General features: G+C 35.9%; 1 protein-coding gene across 4 annotated transcripts; it reads right to left on the bottom strand.

Annotated features, from left to right (window-relative positions):
• Positions 1-391: 391 nt before the first annotated feature.
• Positions 392-5,057, bottom strand: LOC114455407 (nectin-4-like). Of its 4 annotated transcripts, none has more exons than XM_028436631.1 (8): positions 4,947-5,057; positions 2,667-3,008; positions 2,273-2,569; positions 1,893-1,986; positions 1,327-1,481; positions 890-992; positions 728-788; positions 392-520 (listed from the first exon to the last, which is right to left on the bottom strand). In XM_028436631.1, the coding sequence occupies exons 1-8, from the start codon at positions 5,026-5,028 to the stop codon at positions 434-436; spliced, it is 1,221 nt and encodes a 406-aa protein (XP_028292432.1). In that variant the 5' UTR covers positions 5,029-5,057; the 3' UTR covers positions 392-433. The 4 variants fall into 4 exon arrangements, with proteins under 4 accessions (XP_028292432.1, XP_028292431.1, XP_028292430.1 ...); XM_028436630.1 differs by having other exon boundaries at positions 728-791; XM_028436629.1 differs by having other exon boundaries at positions 890-1,001.
• Positions 5,058-12,805: the final 7,748 nt, after the last annotated feature.

The following is a 12,805-nucleotide window of genomic DNA, read 5'->3' on the forward strand; positions in this document are numbered from 1 at the left end:
ATACATCATAGGAGCAGCATCATAAAAGGATAGAAATAGTTTAAAATCCAGTAAATTAAAAGCTTTTCTGAAAAGCGAAGTCTGTTATTCCAGAGTCTGGGGGCCACAGCCTGGAATGCCAGGTCTTCTCTAGTTTTAAATTTAGATTATGGGATCTTTAGGAGACCCTGGTCTGAAGACCCTGACGTGTAGGGGCACAGCAAGTCTGAGATATATTGAGGGGCCTGAACATGTAATGCTCGGAAAGTAAGAACTAAAAATGTGCAGAGTAGAAATAATGGCCTTTAGGCTTCATTCCTGAAATGAATTCAAACGTGTCCCCGTTCTCTTATAAGGAAAGCATCAAAACATTTTCTGATGGCTTTCATGTGTCTCTATGACTTCCTGTTTATTTATATCTGTGTAGCTTTTTCAGCTTCCAGTTCATGTTTTGTCATTCTGATTGTTCAACTCCACTTTCTGTTGATCCATTTACTTTTTTCTCAAAGATGACTTTCACCTTCGTCCAACCCTTTTGCAGCTGTCAGAAACAACATGAGCACACAATTAAAATCAATTGCGGGTAAAGTAAAGCTTCAAAGTATTTAAGATAGTCAGAAAGTGAGCCACCGTCAAAAAAAATGAAGGTAATTATTAAAATAATTATGTAAATGGTAATAAACTCAATAAATAATTTGATTATGTGTTGTATTTTAAAACTATGTGTTTTTGTTACATTAAAGCACACCTGCTGGTCTTGATTCTTCTTTGGGTGTGCTCTCAGTAGTTGGAACCCTTTGGAAGTTCTTCTTCTTCGTGAACCAACAAAACACAGATCACAGTTATCCTATATAGGTAGAGGTACCCCTCAGTACAGTTGTGGAGTGTCACTGCAGGAAATAGGGTTTACCTTTTCAAAAATCCAAACCTATAACAGGTAAATGCTTCCACAATTAGAAGCAGCAACAACAGCCCAAAAAGGCTCCATCCTATGACGAGGCTCGGTGGCGACACTGATGAAACAAAGACAATATACATGACTGAGCATGCTCTAGCTTTTGTGCATGACTGACTCTTAGACTAGTGAGCACTGAGCAGTCATTCATTGACTTCATCAGCTCATTCTTTGCTTTGTCACATGGTATGATTTTCCTGGTCATTCATAGGAATCTTCTGAGCCAGACTTATGTTCAGCTGTTATTATTATTAGGACGACTTCATAAGAATGGAATTCAACTCTAGGCTGTGCATTTTAGTCACACAAAAAACACACAATTAAACGTGTACTAACAAAGTCAAACTAAGTCCTGAAAAGTTCTGATGAAATGATCATGAAGCTAACCTCACCTGAAAGCACATGCACAAAGACCTGAGCACTTTGTCGGCCGTAGAGGTTTGAAACCTCACAATGATACAGGCCTTTCAGATCCAAGGACCTACTGAGAAACTTCAGCTGTGCACCTTCAGCCCTAACACCCGACAGAGACAAAGCCAGTCCGGACCTAAAAGATCACAACAAAGACTCAGCTGGATCCAAATTACCAAAAAAAAACAAAATGTGTATTTCCAGATTGGAGATCATCTTCATTTCTTCATTTTCCAGCAAATAAATCGAGCTAAGATGCTAACATGACAATGGCTAACAACAACATCTAATTGAGTATTCTATGTTCTTTGCACTTCTTATACCGAGTCCATTCACTTTAAAACAGAATATGAGTAGTATGCCAGGTATGGCGTCATAGGCGGGGTTTGAGATTGTTGCCGGGGGGGGGGGCAAACTCTGCGTGTATGGCATTGCATTGCTGTGGATGTGATTTGTTAAAAGCCCATAATCAAAATAATGAAGCTCTAATATCATTGTCTTAGATTGGATTGTCAAACTAAGAGATTAAATACTGGGAGTACAAGACCTGGTCCAGTTGAAAGTTGGTTCAGGACGAGCTTCACTTATACAAAGCAGAGAGTCATCTGAAGATTCAATGATGCTGACATTAGAGGGTGAAACTGAAAAAAGAAGAAAAAAAAAGAGGGAACATCATCACGTCATTAGTAAATCACAAATAACAGACATTCAAAGACTGTGGGATGGTGGTGATGTTATTCAGTCTGTTAAAGGGACGTAAAACTTGGAATAGAAAAAAATCTATTTTACATTTGATGTGAAAGCAATCATGCGTATTAATTCCTCGTATAACATTATTTTCAAATAATTTTCAGGGAGTGTGCATTGCTACTCTCCAGTAGAACAGGATTCTTTGATTTTTAATGACTGTGTTTCAGTTTTACTCACAGAAAAGTTGCAGAAAGAAGGGCTGGAACTTGTCTGTGTCCAGTGCCACACTGCTGACAACGCACTGGATCAGCTGGCCATCTAAATCTCTTGTGGGCACTCCAAACAGTGAGCTTTTTGTGGTCGTGGTATCGTTGTCATGTCTGGTAGAGTTGGTTGTCACTCTAACCTTTGCATTGCCAGTGACCCACCTCACCTCTCCAGGGGGTCTGGCAGCAGCGGCTGTACATGTAGCGAGCAAAACCTCTTCACTACCCAGTACCACACTCTCATTCTTAAGGCTTGTGACAGGAGGCACTATAGGAGAATGAGGAAAAACATCAACATTAACTGGGAAAAAAAATGGAAAAATATAGAATTTCAATGTTCAGAAACCATGTAAAATACTGTGTACCCAGCAGATTTAGCGACACTTCAGTCTTGTGATTTCCACTTTCAAGCAATAAGAAGATACAGCTGTAGCTTCCTTCATCCATGAGAGATGCGTTGGACAACTGAAGGGATCCATTCTTCTCGGTGAAATTCCCAACAAATCTAAACCTATCATCCGTTAACTCAATCGGATATTTTCCATTTTTCTCAAGGATAATGAAAAAGTTGTCTCTGAAAGGTCGTCCCCGGGTGCTCCTCTGCCATAAAATCTGCTTTAGCGTTTCCTTAGAGTCTGTCAGTTGGCAGGGGAGGGTGACAGTGGCCCCCTGTACCACAGTCACCCTTCCACCAATCACCTGAAGCCCTGCAAGATAAACAGGAAGTCAAATTAGAATTGGAACCAAACCCATTTAAAACCCTCAAGTCTCCACATTTTCCAAACATATTGGCGCTCATTTATCAACCATGCGTGAGAACGCGTGTAAATGGAGGGTTGCAACTAACGATTGTTTTAATAGTCGACTAGTCATCGATTATTGAAACGATTAGTCGACTAATCGAATGACAAATCACACATTTATTTGCTCTATGTTGCTACTTAGACTGGTTCACTTTGTTGGGTGGGTGTCTGGTCTGAACTAAGTAGCGGTGCGTGATCGTCACAGCTTCAGGTAGACTGTGAAGAGCAGAGCAACCAACATCTACAGACCATCAACTTTCCTGCACCTGTGGCTATCCTTACGTTTTAAATCCCCGGTAAGATAACTAAACTAACAAAAACACTATTCTGGAAGAAAATAGAGATTTTAATTGTGTGGGAACAGATTCATTTCACCACCAATTTGCTGGTTAAATATGCATGCTTTATGTGTGGTAAGAAATGAACATTTAGCATGTGTTGCCCACATGATCATGCATTTTCAAATCCAAGTTGCTTTATAGCCTTTCAAATACATTAACTAAAAAAATAAATAAATAATAATAATAATTATATAACATTGTGTTCATGTAAACTGAGATGCGTAAGAAATTGAAGATGCAAGATACTGTTTTATTTCTTTTATTTTAAACTGTTTTTAAGTTGCCATTTACAACATGATCAATTTAAATCAAATTAAATAAAACATTATTCTATATCATTTTAACTGTATAGAATTTAATACACTTTATTGTCTTCATTCAGAAGGTCTTTTTTTTTTGGCTCCAGGAGGACTTTAATCCAGGTGAGATGAAGTTAAATAGTTCCTTTGAGAGTAAAGGTTGCAGACCCCTGACCAGGGGAAGATGGTTAGGAGACCCCACTATAAGAGCTGGACCCTCTGAATTGAATTCCATGCGGTGAAGCAATGCAGATGTTAAGTTGGTTATGCTACTGTTAAGTTAATTCAAGTACAGCATTTCTGCAAAGTAAAAAACAGAATACATGTAACCTGTTGTTATGCTTTGCTGTTATTTAAAATGTTTTTGTTACGTTACGTAAACCACTATAAAAACTCAAATTCGAATGGGAAAAAGTTAGTTTTTTTTTTTTTTTTTAACTATGAAAGTCACTAACATTTTTAACGAAGCATTTTTATTGCTTGTGTGGCAAATCTAAACTATATATTTCAATAACGTATATACAGATGAATAAAAAACAGTTATATATAGCTATTTACAGTGAAATGGAAGCAATGTCTCGTACAACTATTAACAAAGTATGAATCACAAATACAGGAAAAGACAAATTATTTGTGCCTCATTGTGTTGCTAGAAAACAAAAATTCTGCTTCTCAACTCTATCTATCCTTTATTTATCCCTCATCCTTTATATTTATCCCTCATCCTTTATATTTATCAGTATTATTATTATTATTGTTGCGGGTTGTTCTTGACAGCTCAAGAACATGTCACAGAAAAACACGCGCACATTTTTCCCCTCATAACTTCACTTTAAATTATCGACATGATTTAAAAACTGGTTTGTAGTTTGATATCGGCACTTTCGACACGGGTCGCCGCTATTGGCTCTTTTAAGCGATCACGTGATCAGGACGCGCCGGCGCGTCCGTCGGTCCCAGAGGGTTAATAACCCGTACAAACTAAAACGATAACGGCTTTAATGTCGATGATATCGATTACTAACAAACTACACTGATATGATTGTGTGAATACGGTCTCACACACAATAACCCATACAAACTAAAACGATAACGGCTTTAATGTCGATGATATCGATGACTAATAAACTACACTGATATGATTGTGTGAATACGGTCTCACACACAGTGCAGTGTATATGGTGATTTTAGATATAGCTTACCTTCTGAATGCCCGCTGAGCAGCAGCATGAACATGAGCTCACACCGAACTATCCATAAAAAACAGAAACAAATATCCTCCATCAAACCATCAGGGAAAATCTGCCCCTCACGCTCCTTAAGGAAGTAGTGCTAGTAACAGTTGCAGAATGCGGAAATCCCTTAAATACAAACATCCAGCCCTCAACATCCGGTCTGAGTTCTTTATTGGCGGGTGGCATTCATCCACCTACTGTATCAGAGTATGAATCAGAGTTTTATCCTTTTCCCAAGTCATAATAATTATCATTATTCTTAATAACAATATCTTAAGAAAAAAAAACTATATTATTCCCATAACTTCTGAATCATTAAGGAATTTGATTACCCTTTTCATTTTAACTTTATTCAAAACATTACCCACATTAATCTGCATCCCCTGACGGTGTAAATCCTGAAGCATAATTTGTCTTTGTCTTGCAAATCTACTACATCTTAGGAGAACATGCTCCACAATCTCACACAATCCTGTATCATGCTTTTTGATGAGATGTAAAGTTTTATTCAGCCTCGTATGTCCTATTCTCAATCTAGTAAAGATCCTCTCTTCCTTGTTACTTCCAGTGATGCACCTCTTAGAACCCACGGTGCTCTGTATAGCATTTAAATGTCTCCCTGTGTTTGATGAGTCCCAACACACCTGCCATTCTGCCGTGATATTTCTTTTAATAAATGACTTTGCCTCTGTCCTACTAAAACGTATGTCTATACTAGGGTCATTTGAAGTAAGGCCTTGTTTTGCTAACCTATCCACTGCCTCATTACCGCTTATGTGCTGGAATCCATAAAAATAAAATATTGAAAGCTGTCTGTACGAGTTTTCATAAATTTCATTCACCAAATCCTGTCTACGAGAAGACTTCAAATTTTGAGTTGCCATTAGAACAGAGCTTGAGTCTGAACAGATTAATATTTCTTTCACTTGTGATTCTTCTATCCACTGTAACGCTGATGAAATTGCCAACATCTCCACTGTAAAAAACTGCCAAATGGTCTGAGATCAGTTATGAGAATGCGCACTACTGGAAAATGAGTTTATGCTACTTCCGCTTAGCTTTTTTCTACTTCCGCCGTGCTGAGATAAAAAAAAGTAATTTCAAAGCTAAGTGTTGGGTGTTCAGCCTCGTTGCTCATTCTTTCAGTGAACCACACGTTTCTCGTTTGAGTAGTCTTTATTCTCAACTTAGTTCTGGCATCCTCATCAGAACATAACGGAAGTAAACTAAAACATTTTCCCGCTCAAACGGAACCGGAAATACTCACAAAACAAAGGAAGTAAAAACACACTCAGCAGGATCTAGAACCACGTTCCGTGCCTATCAAAATAAAGTGCTAAAAGAAACATATAACATCACACAGACAAGGCTGATTGAGAACATACTCCAACACTAAGGTTCAAAGCTAACGTTATTTGACGAGTGTTGAATGGCTCTTTATAGGAGTAGGCCTTTAAATGCTGTTGCCATTAAATAGCACGAAGATACCAAATGACCCAAGTAGAGACGCAGGCCTGCATTTATCTTTTTATATATTATCTAATTATATATTTTGCATTTAGTTTTATGGAGGACAACGTTTATGTACATAAAAAAAAAAATTACGAAGTCCTACAGTTCGTAGGTATCGTAAATGCAGCAAGTTTCATAGAAGTCCAAGAAGTCCGAAATCCCCATTATGGTATTGGATGTGGGCAGGGCAGGATGTTAGGCAGGATGTTAGACAGGTGTAACAGTCTGAGTGCATACTGTTATCCATTTTATAACCAACTGTTATCCATATTATAACCAACTGTTATCCATTTTATAACCAACTGTTTACATTCTTTTCATATGATAGAACAGAGTTGATATATAAACCATCTCTGTCAATGATCCTTTTCCCTTGCTACCTGCTTATGTTATTATATTTGTTGATGTCGAGATGCACAGTCCCATCACTTATTTATCACTTACCATTAGCATGAACACACCACAGTCCACGCTGCCTGCTTGTGCTGAAACATCCTGACAAAAATTCCAGAAGTTATTGACAACTCAATTGGATTTAAATATTTTTTAATAAAATGACATTTCTTGATACCATTTCAATGCAATAGCACATTTCACAAGACATCTAAAAATAAATAAAAAATCCACCTTGTTTGAAACAAATGCCCAGGATCCTGGCCTCATCTGTGCAAACGCAAAAGGATAGCATGCTGAAATACACTATTAAAGACCTCACAACACATGATTGTGATGTGACATGACATTTGTGGGCAACATTTTAAACAGTTTAAGCTTTTACTATTCCATGCTTCATTCAGAAATAGCACCTTTTCTCATCGGCTCAGACAATCGATGGTCGATTAATTGGCTTTAAGTATAGTATGACTCCAGACTGTGCTACCTTAATATCCACAAATATAATGAACACATCTCCAGAAGGCTTCTTTGGAACACAGCAGAAGCAACATTGAACGGTTGCTAACATACTTAACTCTACTACAGAACAGTTCCTAAACATAACAATAGCGCCGTCTTTTTTACAGTGTATGGTCTGGAGGAGTACAAGATGGAATTGGTGACTTTTCTGCTTGAAAGGTAATGACTGCTGCTTGATTTACATTATGTGCAATCTAAAAAAAAAAAAAAAAATCAGGATTATAACAATGAAAAAAAAAATGTGAATCATATTCAATCATAGTCAAACACTTCGTTTGCACTTTTTCCCACAAATAATACAATTGAAAAGCTTATTGTTTGATTAGAAAGAAGAAGATATGTAGTCTATGTGGGTAGATAAAACTGTGTGAAGTAAACGCTGTTTATCTGCTAATGACCCCCTTAATTTTCTAAGAAGAATTTAGAATTTTTTTCTTTTTCTTTTGAACATGAAATCAACAGCAGTGTATCTCACAATGAAAAAAAATTATAATAATAATAGTAATAAAAAATTTAAATACAAAAAATTTAAAAATTTAAATAAAAAAATATAGTTTCACCGGGGGGAAAATCGACTAACATGCCTAAATGCACACATGAACGGGTTTAGAGATAATAATAATAATAATAATAATAATAATAATAATAATAATAATAATAATAATAATAATAATAATAATAATAATAATAATAACGTCTTACCGTTCAAAAGTGCATCACAAAATCTAATCCGCTATAGCTCCATTCGCTACAATAGTAAACTGAACACTTCCGGGAACAATTGTGAGGCTCCATGAGCCGCCATTGCTGTGAAAAAACGAACCATTGGAGTGAACGAAGTTGTCGCAACTCTCTTGGGTCAGCTGATGGCTGAATTTGTCAATCGAATTAAATAAACAGTTTAATAAAAAGAAAAAAAAGAAATAAAAAAAATCATGGACCTGGTTAATGCAGGTGTACCTCGTAAATGTACATTTTCAAAGAGACAAATGACAGCTGCTGCTGGTTGGAGCTAAACGTGACTATGCAGCGCCATCTTGTGCCGGAGGAATGAACTGTTCATAAATCACGGATTTGTCAAACATATTAACGTGAGTTGTCCTTTACACATTTTTGAATTTGAATAATGGCTTGTGTTATCAACGAGAACAAAAAGATGACAGTCGTATATTCATAAACGGGTTTGAACTCGAGACGTGTATTCCCTTACATTTTTTTTTAATTGTGTTTTATTTTTAAATCAATGGTAATTAATAATATACACTAGATGATAACAATGATATTAATAATCAGTTACATTGCATATCACTTAGTTGCCAATGCACATTATTACCATTACCACCATCAAAATTGTATATTTAGTAGAAGAATAAAAAAATCAGATGGCCTTTCAGGTGGAGTTAAAACCTCTGAAACAACAAAAAAACAACTCATCCTTCACATGAAGGCTTAGTGTTTCACATGGTTCTTATACGTAAACCAGGGGCAGATTATTGTGAAAATAAACATGCAATTTAACCAAAATGTTGTCTTAAATCATAGGCTATTTCACTAGTAAGATGAGCTGTTCATTTTATAGAACCTGGATGCTAGGCAGCCATATTCCTCCTGTTTCACACAACAACCTGCATACTCAGTATTTTATGTTTATACTTTATTCTTTCTGACTTTTTTCCTGACTATTTATGTCATCTTTCTTTTTGCTGGAAGCAAAGACTTTTTGTTATGACGGATTTAAAGGATTTTGATTCTGAGAAACATGGGAAACTGAAACACATACTGTACATACTTAAAAATCAAAGATATGACTAACAGCAATCATCCTCCATCATGTTCAGAGCCGACCGCGGGGTATTCATTCATTCATTCATTCATTCATTCATTCATTCATTCATTCATTCATTCCTTTGTCCGTTCATTCATTCATTCATTCATTCATTCATTCATTCATTCATTCATTCATTCCTTTGTCCGTTCATTCATTCATTCATTCATTCATTCATTCATTCATTCATTCCTTTGTCTGTTCATTCATTCATTCATTCATTCATTCATTCATTCATTCATGCAACCATCCATTAATTAGTTAATTCATGAATTAGTTAATTCATTCATTCATGCATGCATGCATGAATGAATGAATGCATTCATGCATGCATGCATTCATTCATTCATTCATTCATTCATTCATTCATTCATTCATTCATTCATTCATTCATCAATTACTTCATTCATTCATTCATTCGCCCATTCATTCATTCATGCATCCATCCGTCCGTTTGTTCGTTCGTTCATTCATCCATGCATTCATTCATTCATTCATTCATTCATTTAAAGCCATGTTCATTCATTTAACCAGAGGTGACTGTGCAGCAGAGGTGAAAGTAACAATTTACAAGTACTCATATTACTGTACTTCTTATATGGGTACTTGTATTTTTTGAAGTATATTTGGAATTCAGGGATTTTACTTGCACATTTTAAAAGAAGTAAAGTAATTCAATAATTAAGTAATTCACCACCAAGTACAGGTCCGTGATCCACTTTTGGGTCCCGGTCCACCAGTTGAGAATCAATGACATAGAGCACTGTCTCTTGTGCCAGAAATTCTAAGTTCAAGCCTCAACTGATGAATGCTCACTAAAATGCCACCTTTTTCCATTTTCCTTTGCTTGTTGCTCAGAATTGCAAAATTTCGTCCGAAATTACCTGGCCCCATCAATTGCTGTGCAGCAGGTATAACTAGATAATTATAATTATATATCTCTAATTCCCCACTTTAAAAGTGCATATAGCAGGTAATTATTTTTATATAGTTGGCAAATGCAAAAATTAAAGAAACAAATTGCTACATTTTAGTTTAATTCTTTTTTTTTTTATGAATGTCATAATAAGTGTTTATTTTATATGGTCTTGCTGTTACTGTTTTATCTGGAGTCACACCATAGGGCAAAATGCATTTCCAATGTACTCAACAAAGAGAATAAATGATCTCATCTGTCATGTTTGATTTGATGATCACTTGTAAAGTAATTACTAAATATATATATATATATAATTTTAAATTATATATAAAGGTTCATGGTGCATGCTGCTACTGTTACTACCAGTGATTTGTAGGCTGACATCACAGCTGCAGAGGGACAGAGCTGTCTGGGATTATAAAGGCACCAATCTATTGTGCACAGGGCACCTCATTTTACATCATCTAACAATTGTGTGTAATTTATGTGCAGCATTTGTGTGGATATGCATTAGTGCTCTGCGGCTGTTGTGCATCTTCACATGCTCCCTCCCACTCTTTTTTTATTTCTTTGTTCATCTGTATTGTGTTATATGTGCGTCAGTGCATGAATACTCTGGTGTTTGCCTCCTATTCCATCAAATCCAAGGTTAATGGATGAGATCTCTGGTATCCGTGGACTCAGGAGGCCCCCTAAGCCAATTTCAACTAACTTATGAAGGTCAAACAAGAATATCTGTTGGTGAAAGTTAGTCCTTATGCTCATTTATAAGCATTAATAGTGCAATCTTCTCATTGCCTGCTGCACAAAGGCTAAAGCTTCACACTTTAAACACGTAATGCTCAGAATCAGTGCATCCAAATGCAAGCATATATGGTTGCCTTTAGGACATAATCACTTTTGGCTTTGCAGACCTCAGAAAGAAAATGAATATAACAAATTAAAAGCCCAAAGAAAAAAAAAAAAAAAAAAAAAAAAAAACCTAATTAAATGTACATGATGTGGTAACAGAGAGAGGTTGACTTCAAGGACTTCCCTCAGGACTGGAAATTCTAGATGTTGATGGAGGACACGATGAAATCAGAAATGACTGTGTTGTTCATCTATTTATGCAATTTTATGTGTTTTTATTCGTAAATGAATAATAGATTTTTTTCGATTTTTCACCCAGGGAACTAACGTTTCATCAGTTTTTACGTTATTCAGATATTCAGATGCATGTTCTACAGCAGCCCCCAAAGTAAACGTACAAAATGACAGAAAAAATACACGTCACGAAAGCAAGGATACATTAAAAATGACAGTAAAAGACAAGAAAAACACAGAAAATACTCCAAAAACAAACAAAACTACTGCAAAAATGAACAAAACAACAACAGTAGTAAACAAAAATTACTCAAAGAAATGCAACATGACAACACAAATACACAATATGACTCCAAAAAACATACATTTTACAGGAAAGATACACAAAAGGACAACAGAAATGCACAAAATGCCTCAAGACAATAACAAAAATACACAGAATGACAGGCAAACACACAAAATTAGTATAAAAAGTCTTTGTTGTTTCCTGTGTTAATGCTCAGACTGGTAATTATTCTAAATGATGACATGAATGTTGATAATGTGGCCCTTCAATCAAACAAACACATTTTTGTGGCCCCCGCTTGATAGAAGTCGCCCACCTCTGCTCTACAATATAGTTCACTTACTGTTGTATTTTTTTATTGTTAAGTTAGTATTTTGACTGTCATGTGTGCATGTAAGCTACAATAAACAGGCTGGCTGTGGTTTTCTTTTAGGATTCTGTTATTTGTACTTTATAATGATCCAGTGTGAGGAACAAATTATTGATCGCGTGTTTAAATAGCAACATCCGTTTGCGGCCAAAGCGTCCCTCTTTCCTGGCTGGTTTCACTAAAAATCAATTACATTTTGATTGGAAAATGTGACGTTTGTGAACTAAAATAAAATATTTTAGATTTAGGAGTTTCAATCATTAACCATTTGTTTAGAAAAATCGATTGATGAAGTAAAACCAAAAGTGTAAACCCAAGTATCTACCAGTAATCAACAACTTTTAGCTGTTTGCCACGTTTGCTAAACTCTTTACAGTCGAGTATATTATACCTATCATTCTTTAATATTCAAATTTGAAGCCTTGAGCTGTGCTGACTCTGTTATATTTTCTGTCATATTTTCTTGTTGTTTTTATGCTGTAAAGTGTCTTTGAGTGTCTCGAAAAGCGCTTTTAAATCAAATGTATTATTGTCATTATTATTACTAATTGCTTAAGGCATGTTATCAGATGACACACAGCCACAGCTTACCATACATCCAAATGTCTGTATAAAGATTTGGATGTGCAAAAAAGGCAGAGATATGCTTCACATATAAGTTTTGTAGGTTTTTTGCTTTCTTTTTAAAATTCACAAGAAAAAAAAAGGCTTTTTTGATGAGAACTTTGGGGGCAGATTAAGAAATAGCACCAATAGTAATGTTGGCTAAATGTATGGTTGACATTGTTGCACTCCCAAAGTTCGATTTAGCAACTGTTCCCAGGAGACCCATAACGAGAAAACAATCTTTTCGGCTTCCTCCAGTTCACACGGCTTCCTGCGTAGCAACAAAACAAAGCAGCATAGATCTGAG

This window comes from Gouania willdenowi, chromosome 21 (assembly GCF_900634775.1).
Source record: "Gouania willdenowi chromosome 21, fGouWil2.1, whole genome shotgun sequence".
Lineage (NCBI taxonomy): Eukaryota > Metazoa > Chordata > Actinopteri > Blenniiformes > Gobiesocidae > Gouania > Gouania willdenowi.